At 50.7% G+C, this 15,884-nt stretch overlaps 6 protein-coding genes across 6 annotated transcripts; 4 read left to right on the plus strand and 2 right to left on the minus strand.

Moving 5' to 3' along the window:
* Positions 1 to 3,962: 3,962 nt before the first annotated feature.
* Positions 3,963 to 4,286, plus strand: KD926_010536 (uncharacterized protein; the record flags this gene model as incomplete). Its single annotated transcript, XM_053102909.1, has 1 exon — positions 3,963 to 4,286. One exon carries the CDS (start codon positions 3,963 to 3,965, stop codon positions 4,284 to 4,286), a length of 324 nt encoding a protein of 107 aa, XP_052953677.1.
* Positions 4,287 to 4,821: 535 nt separating this feature from the next.
* On the plus strand, positions 4,822 to 5,413 carry KD926_010537 (uncharacterized protein; the record flags this gene model as incomplete). The annotated part of the gene is made up of 3 exons (XM_053102910.1): positions 4,822 to 5,084; positions 5,152 to 5,229; positions 5,308 to 5,413. 3 exons carry the CDS (start codon positions 4,822 to 4,824, stop codon positions 5,411 to 5,413), a joined length of 447 nt encoding a protein of 148 aa, XP_052953678.1.
* A 603-nt stretch (positions 5,414 to 6,016) lies between these two features.
* KD926_010538 (senescence-associated domain-containing protein) lies at positions 6,017 to 7,573 on the minus strand (the record flags this gene model as incomplete). The annotated part of the gene is made up of 2 exons (XM_053102912.1): positions 6,017 to 6,885; positions 6,937 to 7,573. The coding sequence occupies 2 exons, from the start codon at positions 7,571 to 7,573 to the stop codon at positions 6,017 to 6,019; spliced, it is 1,506 nt and encodes a 501-aa protein (XP_052953679.1).
* Positions 7,574 to 8,341: 768 nt separating this feature from the next.
* On the plus strand, positions 8,342 to 9,187 carry KD926_010539 (Ser/Thr protein phosphatase superfamily; the record flags this gene model as incomplete). The annotated part of the gene is made up of 1 exon (XM_053102913.1): positions 8,342 to 9,187. One exon carries the CDS (start codon positions 8,342 to 8,344, stop codon positions 9,185 to 9,187), a length of 846 nt encoding a protein of 281 aa, XP_052953680.1.
* A 356-nt stretch (positions 9,188 to 9,543) lies between these two features.
* KD926_010540 (acyl-CoA dehydrogenase) lies at positions 9,544 to 11,037 on the plus strand (the record flags this gene model as incomplete). The annotated part of the gene is made up of 3 exons (XM_053102914.1): positions 9,544 to 9,641; positions 9,762 to 10,613; positions 10,671 to 11,037. The coding sequence occupies 3 exons, from the start codon at positions 9,544 to 9,546 to the stop codon at positions 11,035 to 11,037; spliced, it is 1,317 nt and encodes a 438-aa protein (XP_052953681.1).
* A 1,212-nt stretch (positions 11,038 to 12,249) lies between these two features.
* On the minus strand, positions 12,250 to 13,221 carry KD926_010541 (bZIP transcription factor; the record flags this gene model as incomplete). Its single annotated transcript, XM_053102915.1, has 2 exons — positions 12,250 to 12,809; positions 12,915 to 13,221. The coding sequence occupies 2 exons, from the start codon at positions 13,219 to 13,221 to the stop codon at positions 12,250 to 12,252; spliced, it is 867 nt and encodes a 288-aa protein (XP_052953682.1).
* Positions 13,222 to 15,884: the final 2,663 nt, after the last annotated feature.

Below are 15,884 nucleotides of genomic sequence, written 5' to 3' on the forward strand. Positions count from 1 at the left end.
GTTCGGTCGTCTCCTGGGCGGGCTAAACTCGACGGAGCCCTTTTCGTTTTTCTTGTTGTTTGACTTTCCCAGTTTAGTGCCCAAAACGACCGAGAGTTGCTGATGCACGGACTGGCGGCTTGACTCCCTTGAGATAATGGTCTGATCTAGCCCTCCAATCCCGCGTCCATTACATCATCGCTCATTTCTGGTCCTGGATAAATGAGAACTGCCGTCTTAACTCTTACTCCGTAAGTGCTCGGCGCCGAACGGAGGGGCGGAAACTGGAAAATGGAATGGGGACGGGTCGACGGGATAGCTTAGCTATCGAGTAATCGACGCTAGATCAATCCGCTCTGGAGTCCACTCCCGCGAACTTTATATGGATTCTGATTCTGGATGGCTAACGGTTTGGAGCTTCATGGCGGAGTACACCTTCCAAGTGTCCGTCGATTGCATGATCTCCACTTCCTATAGACAGGCTTTGGCAGCTATAGTTCCCTAATCATGGTGTGTTGATGGATGAAGGCGGAGTATGCACTATGCTGGTCTATATATCGCGATGTATAAAGTATAAACGCATGCGCTCGGTTTCGGACGGCCTCGACTTCTATATATACACCCGTGCTTAAGCGCGACATATTCTGTAATCCGTTTGAAATGGATAATATTTTAGAATATCAGTTTACTAAAAGTGTTTACCTAGCTAGACAAAAGTGTTTCCAGATTGTCAACACTCACGTTATATTCAACTTCTCGTAGACAATTGACAACAACACAGATACCAAAAGCACAGCCAACGCACCACCAAAAAAAAAAAAAAGAAAGAAAAGAAAAGAAAAGAAAAAAAACAACAAACCCCGAAGCAGCCGATGCGAAATTGCCAGTGAAATCAGTACCTCCTGTGTCCACTTCTACTGCAGCCGACAAACCCGAATGAGGAGGGAGTCGCACGGCAGAAACATGCAAGGGCGCAGGTGTTACAGCATTCAAAGAGTTTCACTCGATCCATCCTCCCTAGTATAGGGTCATCACCCAGCCAGCCTTATTGAATATAACTCACAGCCTCTCCTCCATTCGAATCAAACTCTTGGTTGGATATGGAATAATTTCCCCTCGATCCAGAATAATGCTTACCCAAGATCTCGGTGGGTCGGGGATCCTGCATCGCAAACTTAAATTCCCAGGAAATGTACGGAGCAGAGCTTCAGAGGAGAGATCCGGGCTGGGAATCAAATTTCCGATAGCGCCATAAGCTCTCCCTAGTCGCGATGGCTGCGTCTGATCCTGTACGGAGGAGGAGTCGAGGTGCTACATCCACTCAGGTGTACTCCGTATGGATAGGATGGTTCTGGCCATTTGCATAACATCCAAGCCGAAGAGTGGAGACTGCAGGAAGAATTTCTAAAATACTGACAGATTCTTGAACTTTGGATTCCACCGCAGCCCACTTGGATTGCGCCCACCCGAAAAACGTTCTTTGATGATATCACCACTGATACCGCCATTTAGGTGACATTCCAGAACTCTTGACGGAGTCAGTCTCATATAACTAGTAGGTATTCGAAGAGTAGTATCAGCACAGATACTCCCCCTACCACCGATCATCGAGCCATCGTCCACAATATTGGCGTCCTGATAAATCCCCTTTCTCCCTAATCCCTTGCTAGTACATTATATATTCCGTAGCTTCAATAAACGAGCCCCTTCGCAACTCCCTCTCAAAGCAACTTAACAACCCATCCCCCATTCTATCCACGACTGGAAACCCCGACTCCGTGCAACCCAACAGCTCCAACCCAGTAGAAAAGGCCAATAGTTCAGCACCGTCTCACAAATCACAACCCAATTTCCGCTACGTAACACCGCATCGTTTTTTCACCCTCGACGAACCGAACCCAGCCCGACCGCCATAGTAACCTGGCCAGTCATACCTACCCTACCTTCTAGCTACTTACTAGCAACTATCGGTGGCGAGAACTGGAGCCCAATACTTTTTGGGGCATTTGTTTTGTTTTGGTATGGCCCTCCAATCGCTCCCAATGATGTCTCGGGTGGTTTCCGTCAAGTACGTTATCTACTCCGTACCTGCCTAGCTATTGTGCTGTGTGTACACACCGCTAGATTTTTCTTGAAAAAATTTTCCCCGTCCTTTTCTTCTATACCAATGACATAATTCGCAATTGGCGGTGAAGTACTTTCTTTTCACCCTCGAACAGTGAGTGAGTGCTGACGCTGGCTTGGGGCTTTTGCATTGCGATTCTTTCATGCACGCAACGAAAGCGGGAATGTTGTCAATGTGATGCATCAAAGCAGGAGGCCAATCCAAGGGAATAGATATATGTATGTACATTTATGTACAACTAAGAGCCCAAAGAAGGGGTAAAGCCGTTGAGTTTCCTCCCTGCGCCGTTGCCGGGCCAAAATTCTCCGATCTAGACTTCTGTTGCCTGGCGTGTCTAGACCCTCCCTTGAACTTTTTTCATTCGCATGTACGGAGCACTGTATGTGCCTCTGGGCGCTGCGTTGCATTAGCCACTAGGTATCTATCTAACCGATTAACTTCCCGGCAAACAAGTAAGTAAGGTCGGATGTATGTATGGAGTCTGAGGCTAGCCCTTCATCAAAGTGTAGATGTATACAGGCCCACAAGGCTGGAACCACTCCGTACCATGTAAGGTTTTTCGGGGCGTTATCGTTGGCTATATTTATCACCGAGATAGTTAGATAGACGGAAGTTAATCTGCTCTTTAGATATATTTAATCTCTCGGATGCCTTGCATTATGCAAACTTAGATGAGTGGTGGTAGCGCTGGGTCTGTTTGAAGGAAATGAAAGGCTAAGTACCATTATTCGCCGAGATTCATCGTCCTTTTGACAAGTCTGTCAAAATTCACCCCGAATGGCTTGGGCAGAGTGAAAGAGAATTCACAGTCAGAAGGTGAATCAGCAGTGGAAGAGTATTCAATGAATGGCCATGTTGGGAATTCTTGAAGTGAAGAAGCTAGATATGTAGTTGTTTCACTAAAACGACTGGGTATAAGAATCAAGTAATTCTCCTCCCAATGACTAGCCTTTCTTTCCTCACAGATGAACCTCCAAGTCTTCAACATGAATAGGTACCCCTTTTCCGATCTCATGGATCAAGAAAGAATCAAGCTGCGGTCAATAGACGTCTTAGGCATCTCAAGTCTTCTGGTGAATATCGGAATGCATCACTTGACGAAAAACAGGATCTTGAGGCCTCTGCCCCTCACCAAGTGCTTCTGAAAAGGTCTTTCTACAGAACTTCTAAATGACGATCAGCCGAAACTCAACTGAGCTTACTCTGTAGGTAACAAGCTGGGGTGACAGGGTGTTTCAATGCGAACGTTTTCCATCACGTTGGGATGGTCATTCAGCCTTCTGCTCCTGGAGTTAGCCTCGGAGATGTGCATTGTGCTCAGCCAATATGACAAGCCGGGTTTCAGTATATGACACGGGGCAATAGAAGTGGGAAAGTTTACCAAACTCAAGTCGCTATGGGCTATAAGCAGCTGTGACACTGAATCGATCCGGTATAGACGGGTCATGCTCGCTGGATATCAGCGATCATCGATTGGAATCTACGTGCTTGACGGCGAACCCAATCTAAAGCTCATCCTCGTTCTCGTCACCCCCAGCATCGGGGAGTACTTGGAACCTTAGTCCGAGCATGTTATACACCGAAGTTCCTATCGAAGGAGGAAAACCGGGGATAGTATCCATAAGATTCAATTCCCGTGGACAGGCATTTAGAAAGATGGTCGGCGTGGCGCATTCCGGATGAGTACAATGGTCATAAAGATCTTCCGGCTCTCAAAAAACCATACAGCGTCGTCGGGGAAGAACAAAACAGTGTGGAACTTTCTTGTATCGCCGTCCGGATTTCTTAACCCAACTTTCCGACACCGAGTACATCGAGGTTTACAACAGGCTTCGTTACAACCCCACGTCTGGACCATATGCTTGAACGTCCCGGCCAGAAGACACAGAAGGCCATGAGGCCGTGGGTTGTCTCCGACGACCAGACTGTGGAATGGCCAGGGTTCTTCAAGGGAGTGAGTGTTCCTCAACATCCTCAAATCGAAAACGGGAGATTTTTCGACAGTGCCTTCCAACCTGCCGAAGTTGAGCTTCACGATCAAATCCAACAGCCTCTCGGAAATGTCTCCTTCCCCCGCGATCATGCGGCGTATTTGGATTCGGACGACGATGTTCTAGATAACCCCCAAGGAACAGTTGATCGCTCAAGGCTCTCGTCCAGCTCTCAGAAAAGATTCTATTAGTCCGGATAGAGTGCTGGTGTTTCAAGAGCAGCAAGGATTGACCAAGGATCGGTTACAACAACAAGTTTTGGGAGAGCTCGGTCTGGTGCATGAAGAACCGCACCCTTCTCCGAGACACCGTCCCAGACAGGAACCGCATACTGGACATTTATAACCACTACATCCCGGTATTCGGTAGCTTGAATAATAACTCAAGGGGTGCCGACAACGTTATCTAGTTTGTCAGCCTGAGATAACTAGTATAGCAGAAACCCTCATTTTACTCCGCCAAATCAGAGCGCCGGGCCACCAGACACTTCCTTCGTTCGTCATATCGTATTCGATACTCCTTTCTCAGCTTTTATCTACATCTACACCTACTCGCCGTGTGCCATAGAATCGACCGCTCCATCCGGAGTACGATTTGGCATCGGTGTTTGATACTCCGTTCACGTTCTATGGTCAGAATGTATCGCACCTGGGCTAAAAGGGCCGCAGCAGCGCGTCTTCCTGTATGAGCGGCAGCTATTCGAAAAGAACTCTTTCTTTTCGCTCGATGCACGTCCAACCCTCCTCCCCTCTGGCACGGTGTTGCCGGAAGCGCAAGCAGGCCACTACTGACCGCCATGTCATGATCCTCTCTCGATACTGCAAACACACCCAGTGTCTTTTACGAACTCGCAACCAGGTCCACATCATGAAGTACGCTCGTATCATTATCATGTCGAAAATTCCTGGGGAATGTGTGCTGGATATTCTGCCATCTCTTGCGCTCGATGACAGAAATCTCATCTTGGCAAAGTTGGTAGAGTTGCTTGAGTATGTTTTCCCTAGTTTGTACTGTATGATGACTTTGGATATCAATATTAACCTTTTGGGATATAAGATACATTCGTCTTCGCGGTTGGATTTTCTTTGAGCAGGAGACCGAGCAAGTCTATTATGATGAGCAGACAAAGAAAGTGTATGTCCAAAGGAACGAGCTATTATCATGTGCTCCCTATGTAGTTTCACGAATCCCAAATGCTAATCGAGACACTAGCTATCTGATCGGTTTCTGTCGCGCTGTGAGAGAGTCCTTTCCTCCAGAGAGAGGCAAAGTCATCACATCCGATTCGATTGACGTCGGTGGCTTTGGTCTAGGTTGATTTGTCGATTTGTCTGCTGTCTTCCGTCTCTTGTCCTCTTGTTTCTTAACTCGACTACCTTGTCTATCTTCTTTCCTGCATCAGTGTACCTAGACGGTAGTAAAAACAACCATCAAGGATTTTTATTAGGTTTACTTCACGAATGAGGACTTATTTGTCTACAAAGGCTAATTTAAATCGGTTAGTAAGGTTAAATCAGATATTCAGCCTTTGCTAGATCTTAGAAACAAGAAGAGCAACAACTAATTTCAAGGGCAGAAAACCAAACGAGAACAATGGTAGCTCACAACTTACTCTCTCATCAATACAGAAAGGGATTCACACCCGCTGTAAAGTCCAATCACTAAAAATCCAGCAGAAATTTTCACATGTAGTAACTTTTTAGAAGGTATGGGTCAGTCGTTAGGGAAGATATTTGAAACAAGTCTTGTATATTTAAAGGTCATATTCCTGTTCGTGTCGAACATGTCTATCCAGTTGAATATTGTGTCATGAAAATGATATATCATCAAAATCGCCAGAAATAGATACCGCAAAAAAAGAAGCAAATCACTCGTCGTATCCAAGTCCTTTCACGTCCGTCCAACTGTAAAGCAATATTCCTTAGCGCTTTCCTCCCGACATGCCAGTCCCGCCGAGAGACGTCGTGCCCGAGGCACCGTAAGCTGGAGGAGGCGTAGGGGTCGGCGAGGGTCGTCGGGGAACGGGATCCCGACTAGAACCGGGCACTCCTGGCGGGACTTCGCCGCCGTCACCCTGGCCCACAATCACCTGCTTGCCATCGCGCATACGCCCGACGACCATGCCCTTCGCCACTGACTTGATCACGGCTTTGCGACTCACCCCGGAGGCATCGATGTAGACCAGTCCCACGTTCTTGACTCCACCGGTCAGATCGGTAGCAACCGAGCCAGCTTCCGCTCCGTAACGGTGTCCGATCATATGACTGGCGGCTGCAGAGCCGGTCGTCAATACCTGTCGCGCACTCTGCTCAATACCATCGGCCAGCGTCGAGAATGCGATCATCGACTTGTTCAGCATGCCGGGCTTATACTCAGAGTTTCCTGCTTTGTCGACGCCCTTGTTCTTCCCGTTGTCCTTGCGACGGGCCAGAGAAGCGCCAAAGTTCTGCGCGACCTTGCCGACCTGGCCCACCGTGCGGGCGGAGATGTCTGCCGCGCTGTGAGACAAGTCGCCGATCTTACGGACCCTGGTGTGTGTGTTCTCGGAGAAGGTCATCGGCTTCGGGTTGGGCTTGGTCTTCTTTGTGAAACTGTCGGCGCCAGTAACCAAGGCGTTGGCGAGGTAGGTAGATGTTGTCACGAGCAGTCGGGAGGCCGTGGCGGAGGTCTGCACGATCGTCGAGTTCTTGTAGGCCGGGTGCCGAGACAGGCGCAGGTATTCTTCGGAGACATTGCTGACGCTGATCTCGTTCTTTTCGCCTTCGCTGGGGAGCTCGACTTCGACTGGTCCTGTTTCCAAGTTAGTGACCGGATTCAGCGAAAAAGAGTCGACTGGCTTACTCTTAGAGCCAGGCTTCACGCCCGGTTTCTCAACGACGTCATACCCCTCCATCTCGCCTACCACGCTACCATCTTCCTCGTCCACCAGCACGATGCGCCCGTGCGCATCTTGCTTCGTGGTAGTGCCAGCCGGGCCAGCAGAAACGTACCCCTCGCCGGGGGCAAAGTTGGCCGGGTTATAGGGAGCAGGGCCCTTGGAAGGAGCCGTGGGAGGAGCCGCGCGCTCCAAGAAAGCGGTACACTGCGCCAGAATGGTTTCGAAGGTGTCGACATCCTCTTGATTCACCTTGTCCGGCCCGGATCCGATACTTGGGAACTGAATGCGGATGAAAGCGCCCGCGTCGGGGCCGAGATCCCATCGCGGAATCAAGTAGCTGTTCGGGGGCTGGTGATAGATCTGGGTCGTTGCGGGGAGCGCAAGGTCCAGCTCTGGCGGGAGATGCAGGTGGAGGTAGAAATCCTCCTCCGGCGAGGCCTCGGGGGAATTCTGAGGAGCGGTACTTGTAGGCACCATTAGCAGAGAGAGGGTCTGGGGCCCTGACGGGGTAAGTTCTTGTTCGTCGCCATCTTGCAGGTGGAAGGCCTTAATGTTGTTGATGCTGTAGAGTAATCGAGGGTCTTGGGCGGGGGAAGTCATATTGAGGCGATTGATTGTTGGAGGAGAGGAAATAAAATAAAGGAATCGAATAATTTAACCAAGACAAAGGATCAATGAGGTCAGCGAAAGGGATGTGTGAAAGGATCAAATAAATTAAATTAATCGATCGGTGATATCAAGGCGGGGCGCGATGACGCTGCGGGGCAAAGCGACTGATCGGATTTCTGGTCTTGTGCAACTGCCGGCAGCTGTCTTCTTGCAATTAGGCAGCGACGAAAAAGGTCTGAGGCAGAAGAAATCTAGGAGAAGAGTCTCTGGCGAAATGCTCGGGGAAAGGGAGCAATAAATAGCGAGGCAGGCGACAAAGTCTTGGGCCTTCTTGGAGACTCATTCGTCACGCGTCATGCCAGACCCTGGCTGACATAATCCTGTCCGTGTTCCTGATTGGGTCTTGGCACTAATGCGCCACAGCCCCATGGGCACATGCACCGCCACAAGAGCCACCCGGCGGGGCCTGAGTGGCTGGTGCATTCCTCCCCGAAATGGCGGCGGCAAACAATAAAGACAATAATGTCGCTTCTTTGCGGCCCAGAATTGACAAACGCTCCCCATCTGGAACCTTCCTCCTTTCTACCATACTCGCGGATAATGCCTATGTAGTCTACCCTGCTAGTAGTTGTTAGTTGTTGCTATTAAAATCCCACTTTCCCCCTCCCAACGGCCCGCCTTTGCAGTTCCTGGCAACATCTCCGGGTTAGCGGCGCTTAGATACCCCCTTCTCCTACAGCCTAGACATTAGTTGCAGACATGGCGTGCTTCCAGATCCTCTCGGATCTTCATCTAGAGGACCACAGCGCGTACGACTTATTTAAGGTACGTCCGCAAGCGCCGCATCTCGCTCTCCTAGGAGACATCGGGCACGTCAAGGACGACGGGCTGTTCCTTTTCTTAGAAACCCAGCTCCGCCAATTCCAGATCGTGTTCTTCCTCCTGGGTAGCAACGAGCCGTACTACTCTGACCGGACAACCGCCAGGAAGCGACTAACCGCCTTCTCAGAATTCGTCGTCCAGCGACGAGCCTACGAGGCCCAGCAGCCCCAGCAGGAACCGCCCCTAAGCCCTTTCGGCCAATTCGTCTTCCTCAACCAAACCCGCTACGACGTCTCCCCCGACGTGACCGTCCTCGGCTGCACATTCTACTCGCGCGTCACGCCCAAACAGAAGAAGTACGTGGGCTTCGGTCTGAACGACTTCTTCCACATCCAGGACTGGACGGTGAAGAAGCACTCGGCAAGGCACGAAGCGGACCGGGCGTGGCTGAACGCCCAAGTCGCCCGGATCGCAGCGCGAGAACCGCATCGCTCGATTGTCATCTTCACGCACCATAGTCCGTCGGTGGTCGCGGACGCTGTGGACCCGTTGCATGCGAATAGTGTCGTCTTGTCGGGGTCCGCGACGGACATGTCGGGGGAGGAGTGTTGGGAGAATCCGCAAGTCAGGCTGTGGGCGTACGGGCATACCCATTATAATTGCGATTTTACGGAGGAGCGGACGGGGAAGCGCGTAGTGGCGAATCAAAGGGGTTACTACCATGCGCTGACCCAGGTGTTCAATCCGTTCTTCGTGGCGCGGGTTGGGACCATTCCGGGGTGATGAATTTATGATTGACTTGAAGTACTCCGTAATGAATAGAATGTACACCACTGTACTTGAGAAATCTCCGTAGATAAACGTATAAAGTAAGGTAGTTAGAGGAGGGGTGGAATTTCCCCGGACTTCCATGCTGGCAGTTGTCAAGCACTGCGCATAGCCGCGTTTAACCGAGGCTCGTCCGCGCCCTTGTGATTTCGCTGACCCCGACTTTCCTCCCTCTCCGCTCTCTCAGTTACTACCTCTTCATCTTTCTTTCTTTCTTCTTTTCTCTCTTTGCTTTACTCTCCCGTGTAAATCGCTTCCGTGATAACCTACAGCTCCTGCTATTAACCTCACCTCCTAATCCTTTATATACCATGGCGTCTATCTCTTGTGCGTTGCGGTCTTTGTCCCGCACTACTCCCGCCCTCCGTTCGACCGCGAGACGGCCGTTTCCCTACCGATTCGCTCAAAGGTGCGTTGCTTAAACTGCCCGGTCAGAATTGACCACGAGCTTCACAATGCCGGTCTATTCTACTGTCTACTCGTCTGTAATCTATAATCTATCAATCCACTAACCTGTCCTACCCTCCAGCGCCGCACCCACATTCTCAACCACGTCCCGCCGGCGGGACCCGGACCTCTCGCATCTAACCCCGACCCCGATCTCGCTCCTCTCCGAGACGGAGACCTTCCTGCACGAATCAGTGTCCAAGTTCGCGGCGGAGCAAATCGGCCCCAAGGTCCGCGACATGGACGAAGCGGAGGCCATGGACCCGACCATCGTCGAGCAGCTCTTCGAGCAAGGGCTCATGGGCATCGAACTGCCGGAGGAGTACGGTGGGGCGGGCATGAACTTCACGGCGGCGATCGTGGCCATCGAGGAGTTGGCACGGGTGGATCCCAGCGTGAGTGTGCTGGTAGATGTGCACAATACGCTTGTGAACACGGCGATCCTGAAGTACGGGGACGCGCAGGCGCATCGGACGTGGTTGCCCAAGTTGACGACGGGGACGGTCGGCTCGTTCTGTCTGTCGGAGCCGGCGTCCGGGTCGGATGCGTTTGCGCTGCAGACCAAGGCCGAGAAGACGGCGGATGGGTATAAGTTGAATGGGTCGAAGATGTGGATCACGAATGCCATGGAGTCGGGCATCTTTATTGTCTTTGCCAACTTGAACCCCAGCCAGGGGTATAAGGGTATCACGGCTTTCATTGTCGAGAAGGATACGCCTGGTTTCTCGATTGCTAAGAAGGAGAAGAAGTTGGGTATTCGGGCGAGTAGCACCTGCGTACTGAACTTCGATGACGTTGTCATCCCTAAGAGCAATCTGCTGGGCGAGGAGGGTCAGGGATACAAGTATGCCATTAGTGTGCTGAACGAGGGCCGTATTGGTATTGCTGCCCAGATGACCGGTCTGGCCCTGGGTGCTTGGGAGAACGCTGCTCGGTAAGATTCACTCTTTCTCCCATCCTTTCAAGAAAACAACCATACTAATCAAGACAGTTACGTCTGGAATGACCGCCGTCAATTCGGCCAACTGATCGGTAACTTCCAAGGCATGCAACACCAGCTGGCCCAGGCCTACACCGAGATTGCCGCCGCGCGCGCTCTGGTCTACAATGCCGCTCGGAAGAAGGAAGCCGGCCAGGATTTCGTCCAGGACGCCGCCATGGCCAAGCTGTACGCCTCCCAGGTTGCGGGTCGCGTGTCCGGGTCCGCCGTCGAGTGGATGGGCGGCATGGGATTCGTGCGTGAAGGCATCGCCGAGAAGATGTTCCGCGACAGCAAGATTGGCGCCATTTACGAGGGAACGAGTAACATCCAACTGCAGACCATCGCTAAGCTCCTGCAGAAAGAGTATACCCAATAAGTGCGATAAATGCTGGCTGAAAATACGCCTAATTTCGTTTTCTTGTTTATTTTCTCGTCTTTTCTTTTCTTTTCTTTCTGTGTGTTTTTATAAATTGATGTTCAACGTAACTAAGTCGGCGGGAAGCGCTGAGTCCACAGACAGACTGGCTGGCTGGCCGACTGGGCTGACTGACTGACTGCTTGCTTGCTTGCTTGGTTCGTTCTGACCACGAAAAGATCCGCTCCACTGTTTTGAATTTCAACTCTGGATTCGGTATCGATGACGTGGACGATGCATAACGATCCTTTTGTATGATAGAAGAACAGTCAATTATAGAATGCTCAACCGGATCTTCCTGCACCGTTCTCGTAGGAAGTTACTTTTCCATTCCCTCCCCGAGCCAAGATGACCGTCTCCTGGCGGTGTGCACGTGTTTTTCATCGTTCGCGGTGAAAGTGATAGAAAACTAGGTACCCCGTAACCCACAGACATGCGCAGGCTATATTTTCCTGCCGAAGTCCATCGGTTCTCACGATGCCGATAGGCGAAAAGAAAAATGCATCCGAGTCCCACAGGTCGGGCTGCATGTTCAACCCGGCAGTTCAGTCGATTGCAAGATACCGCATTCCGAGGGAGACTGATTGGTGGTATTTTTTTAAAGTTCGGAAATGGCCCCATATGCTCCATCTCGCTTGCTCCACTGCCGCTGCAGCATCGTCATGTTCAGTCCGTTCTTCAATCTCCAAGCACCTCGTGTCCTCTTGGCCGCGGATATCAGAGCAACAAAATAACCACCCGGGCCGAGGGATGGATGGAACGAATTGGGTTTCGGCCAAACTTATTTGACCGAGTTAAAGTCTTGATGGATGGTCATTCGGTCTGGTTTTAACGTTCCGGCAGCCATGGAAGGAGGTAAAAAGAATGGGGCGATTCGGGGAGGAAGGCGCAGACGAATCATGTGATTGACAACCTGGGGAGGTGCTTGATCAATCAACTGGGCGAGTCCCATAATTCCAAAGCAAAAGAGAAGACGCATGTTAGTCCCTAGTCCCTGCTGATAGCTGGATGATGCAGGCCACCTGCTAACCCACCTAGGGGTGGGACGATCTGCTAGATTGTTTCGGGACTCAATAATTGGAGCAATCTTCCCGATGAAAATATACCCGTATCAAGGTATAAAATAAGAGACAAGGCCTCCGAGTGAGGCCGTTTCAACTTGCAAGGACGCTCTCAAGACCGAGGCACCCATTCATAATTATACCTAGCTCTGGGCGGTTGCTCCGGATGCTGGTATTGTGGTGTGCTCTGGAGCACAGGATACCCGGTGGCTTCCCTCTCTGCCGAAACATTCGGTACCAAGACCGATCGCTGCCCTCCCGCGTAAGGGATTGCCTGTTGAGGATGGTGCGCCATTTCCTCTGGATGCGCTTGATTCGAGCGTCCGGGAGCATAAAGGTGAGACGGATATGCCTGAAATGCAGGACCTGGTGGCTGTCCACCCCCATGAACATTGTACGCAACGTACGATGCGGGAACCGGCATCGTGTCCGGGTTCCGGGTTTGGCCATCAAAGATGTAAGGTTCCACCCTGTTCGAATAATCTGCATCCGGGGACTCACAGAGGGATGGGGATCGCGTTGAGCCATATTGCTGCTGCCATTCATGCGGTGCCGACACCTGGCTGGACGTCGAAAGGACCGACGGCGCTCTGGAGACTGGAGTTACCCCGAGAGACTCGGAATACTGGGCTGAAGGAAGTATGTACCCAGATGGAGTACTGGACGATCCTTCTGTCACCAAGGAATTGGAAAGTCAGTAAAGATGGACCAATAGAGGGGTGAAACAGGGCAAGAAGGAAGATGCAGAAGGATGAGGAAGAGATTATAGTCACTGACCCATGTTCGAGTATCCTTGACCACTTGTCACCATTGACAGTTGATGTTTTAACGTCCTAATCTCATTTTCCAGAGCAGCATTTCGTCGAACAATATCATCGAATTGCTCTCCTTTGGTCTTCAGCTCCGACACTTGATGCTCTAAGCGTTCGATATGTTCTCTCGTTCGTTGACGGATGGTTCTCTGGGCCTCTCGATCGTTGGCGCGCTTCCTCTCCAGCTGTTCGGCGGAGAGCGAGGTGACCTTACGTGTCCCGGCTCGGGACTCCCGCCTCTTGGACTGGGAAGGCTCTGGATGGGTGTTCATGATGCGTTCCAGGCCGTAACCCACTCGAAGGAAGTTAGTAGGCAGTTAGAACACGTCCTTCGAGAGGTAGAAAAACATGAATGTCGGAACGAGAGCGATGCATTCCAGGTTATACGTGGAGCACGAAAGAACCAGAATCGCTTCTCAATATGTGACTATAGTCGTTCCATGTGCGTGGGTCGCGCTAAAACACTGGGATTTATGCCAGAGGGGAAGGGCAAGAGGCCGCTTGATATAAGCACAGGCGGGTGGATAGATAAGTTGGTAATCTTCATTTAGTGCATGGAGAAGGTCACGAAACGACCCGGTCTGCCCAGAGGACGAGCCGCAGGAGAGGTTTCGTTCATATACGGAGTAGGCCAGATCCCCATCGGAGTCGGGCACACAGGGCCCTAGGAGCGAAAGCAAGAAAGAGAAAGAAATAATAATAATAACAAAATAACAAAAATTCAAAATACAAAAATTCAACCCAAACAAAATTAACCAAGAAAATTACACCCAAAGCTCGGTCTCCAGATCGTCGCCTGTCGATTTCCGAGCAGGCTAAGTCCCAACATTATTATTAGTCTGTTGCAACTTGCAACCAACAGGACCCTCTGGCCCCTGAGATACACCAATAGGCACACTCGCAGCAGCAAGAAAAGCTAGAGGGACTCAAGGGAGTAAGAGAAAAAAAAAATTTCCTGGTGTGGGAAGGGGCTGACAATGGTCATGTCTTTTTTCTTCCCTTTTTCTTTTTTTTTCCCTCTCCAGGCTACTATTACTATGGGTCTGCACTCTGCGCTATGTGCACATTCCGACCCTCCCGACCTACAAGACTGCTCTAAATTCGCAATGGGAGGGGGTGAAAAGTCCTCGGCACCTTAGATCGGGGTTTGATTCACAGTGTCCAGGGGTAGGGGGGGGGGCATTAATGCTGGTAAGCCAACCCAGTCATGTGCCGGGCCCTGCATCGGTGTATCAAAGAGAAACTGGCGCGGCTGTCATCGTCCTGCGAGCCATGGCATACTAAAATTTCTATCGTGGGTTCGGGTTGTAGAGATTGTACGGAAGACTGAGAAGCCTCCGAAAAGTGGCTACTCCGTATGAATTGGTGGACCCTGGTATTATCCAGACCACATGGTGACCCGAATTAAACTCTCAAACTCAAACGATTTTCTCCCCCTTCCTCCAGCCCGCGAGCCTTGGTCGGCATTTAGGATAGATCCGGATCGCGAGCCAAAGGATTGGTGGTTCGGTAGCGTGGGAGAAAAAAAAAGGCACGCACCAAAAACAAAGTGGACAGATCACCCATGCAAGCGATGGAAGTCGCATGAAGGTGTTGGAATCTCGATGCTCATGGGCCCACGAGAACTTGAAAGGGCCTTTCCTAGTGATCATCGAATTCTTATTTGGAATGGATTGATTCCCAGGATCTGCTAGCCTTGGCGATAGTGAGATAAATAAGCGGCTCTCCAGTCTAAGATCCGACGAATGGTATATCAGTATAAAAAGCACCGTCCAGTCACCTATGCCCAACGTGGCTAACTGTATTCAAATGTTCCATGGCTTTTGTTTCGGATCTAGGATAGGAGTCAGCAGTAACTCCGTAGAAGCATACTCCGTACTGTAGGTAATGCTCGCCACGAGGTTAAGTAGATCGACTCCACTCTCGCAGGAGTTGTCCAAGAGCAAGATACGATTCGTGGAACCGAAGCGGAATATAGCGAAGCCCCAGAGGTTGTTCTGAATAATCAAACCACGGAATGGGTCTCTGAGACTAACCAGATTTCCGAGGAGAGAAAAGCGAAAAGGCTGAAATGCCCCCTCTCTCGTATCGGGGAGGAAATAGGCCCCGAATGAGAGATGCGAGGGGGAAATCCCCCCCAAACGAACCCACTTTGGAAAGAAAAGAAAAATTAAAAAAAATCAAACATAGAAAAATCCCATGGTAGATGGACTCCACAATCCACAGTCTGTTTCCTTCCGATGCGATCGTGAGCGGGAAGGACGGCGAGGCTGGCTGGTACTGACGCACACCGTTCCTACCATGGTTAGTGGTTCATCTCTAGAAGACCCAGGAATCCCACCTTTTCTCTGCTTCCGCTTCCATCCGTTCCCCTTTGCCATGCTTCTGCTCCGTACCCCTTGTTCTTTGCTTCCTTCTTTGTTCTATCTGCCTTCTTCCAATTGCCGAGATCCATAGACTTATTGGTCGGGATTTTTTCTCCATCGGCTGATCCAGATCTGGAACCAGATCTTAACGAAACCCAGATTGCTTGGAGCTAGTAGATTAGGCGACGGGCGTAGACGAATGCTTGAAACACTCTGGGGAACTTCCGATCTTGTGTAACAGACTCTAAACGAGCTGTAAACCTTTCTGTAACCTAACCATCACAACCAGCCACGAGAAAAGTTGGTACTAAGGCTGTGCTGTGGACCTGGCCTGCTGCACAACATCGTGCTGAGACTGCATAAACATGGAGAAAAGGTCGTGTGCATTTCTAGAAACTGATGGTGATCGTCTGTCCAGGGTCAATTATTGATAATGGAAAATGACCAATTCGACGTTCGGCTCAAGGCAACCGTGGACTTAGCCCCAACACCATCCTGACAGAACAGTTGCCCACAGATAGATTTGAAGTCCGTATCACATTCACATTCCCGTCGACACGTTAGAATGC

This window comes from Aspergillus affinis (genome assembly GCF_023601865.1).
Source record: "Aspergillus affinis strain CMG 70 chromosome Unknown NODE_81_length_170848_cov_85_189412, whole genome shotgun sequence".
Lineage (NCBI taxonomy): Eukaryota > Fungi > Ascomycota > Eurotiomycetes > Eurotiales > Aspergillaceae > Aspergillus > Aspergillus affinis.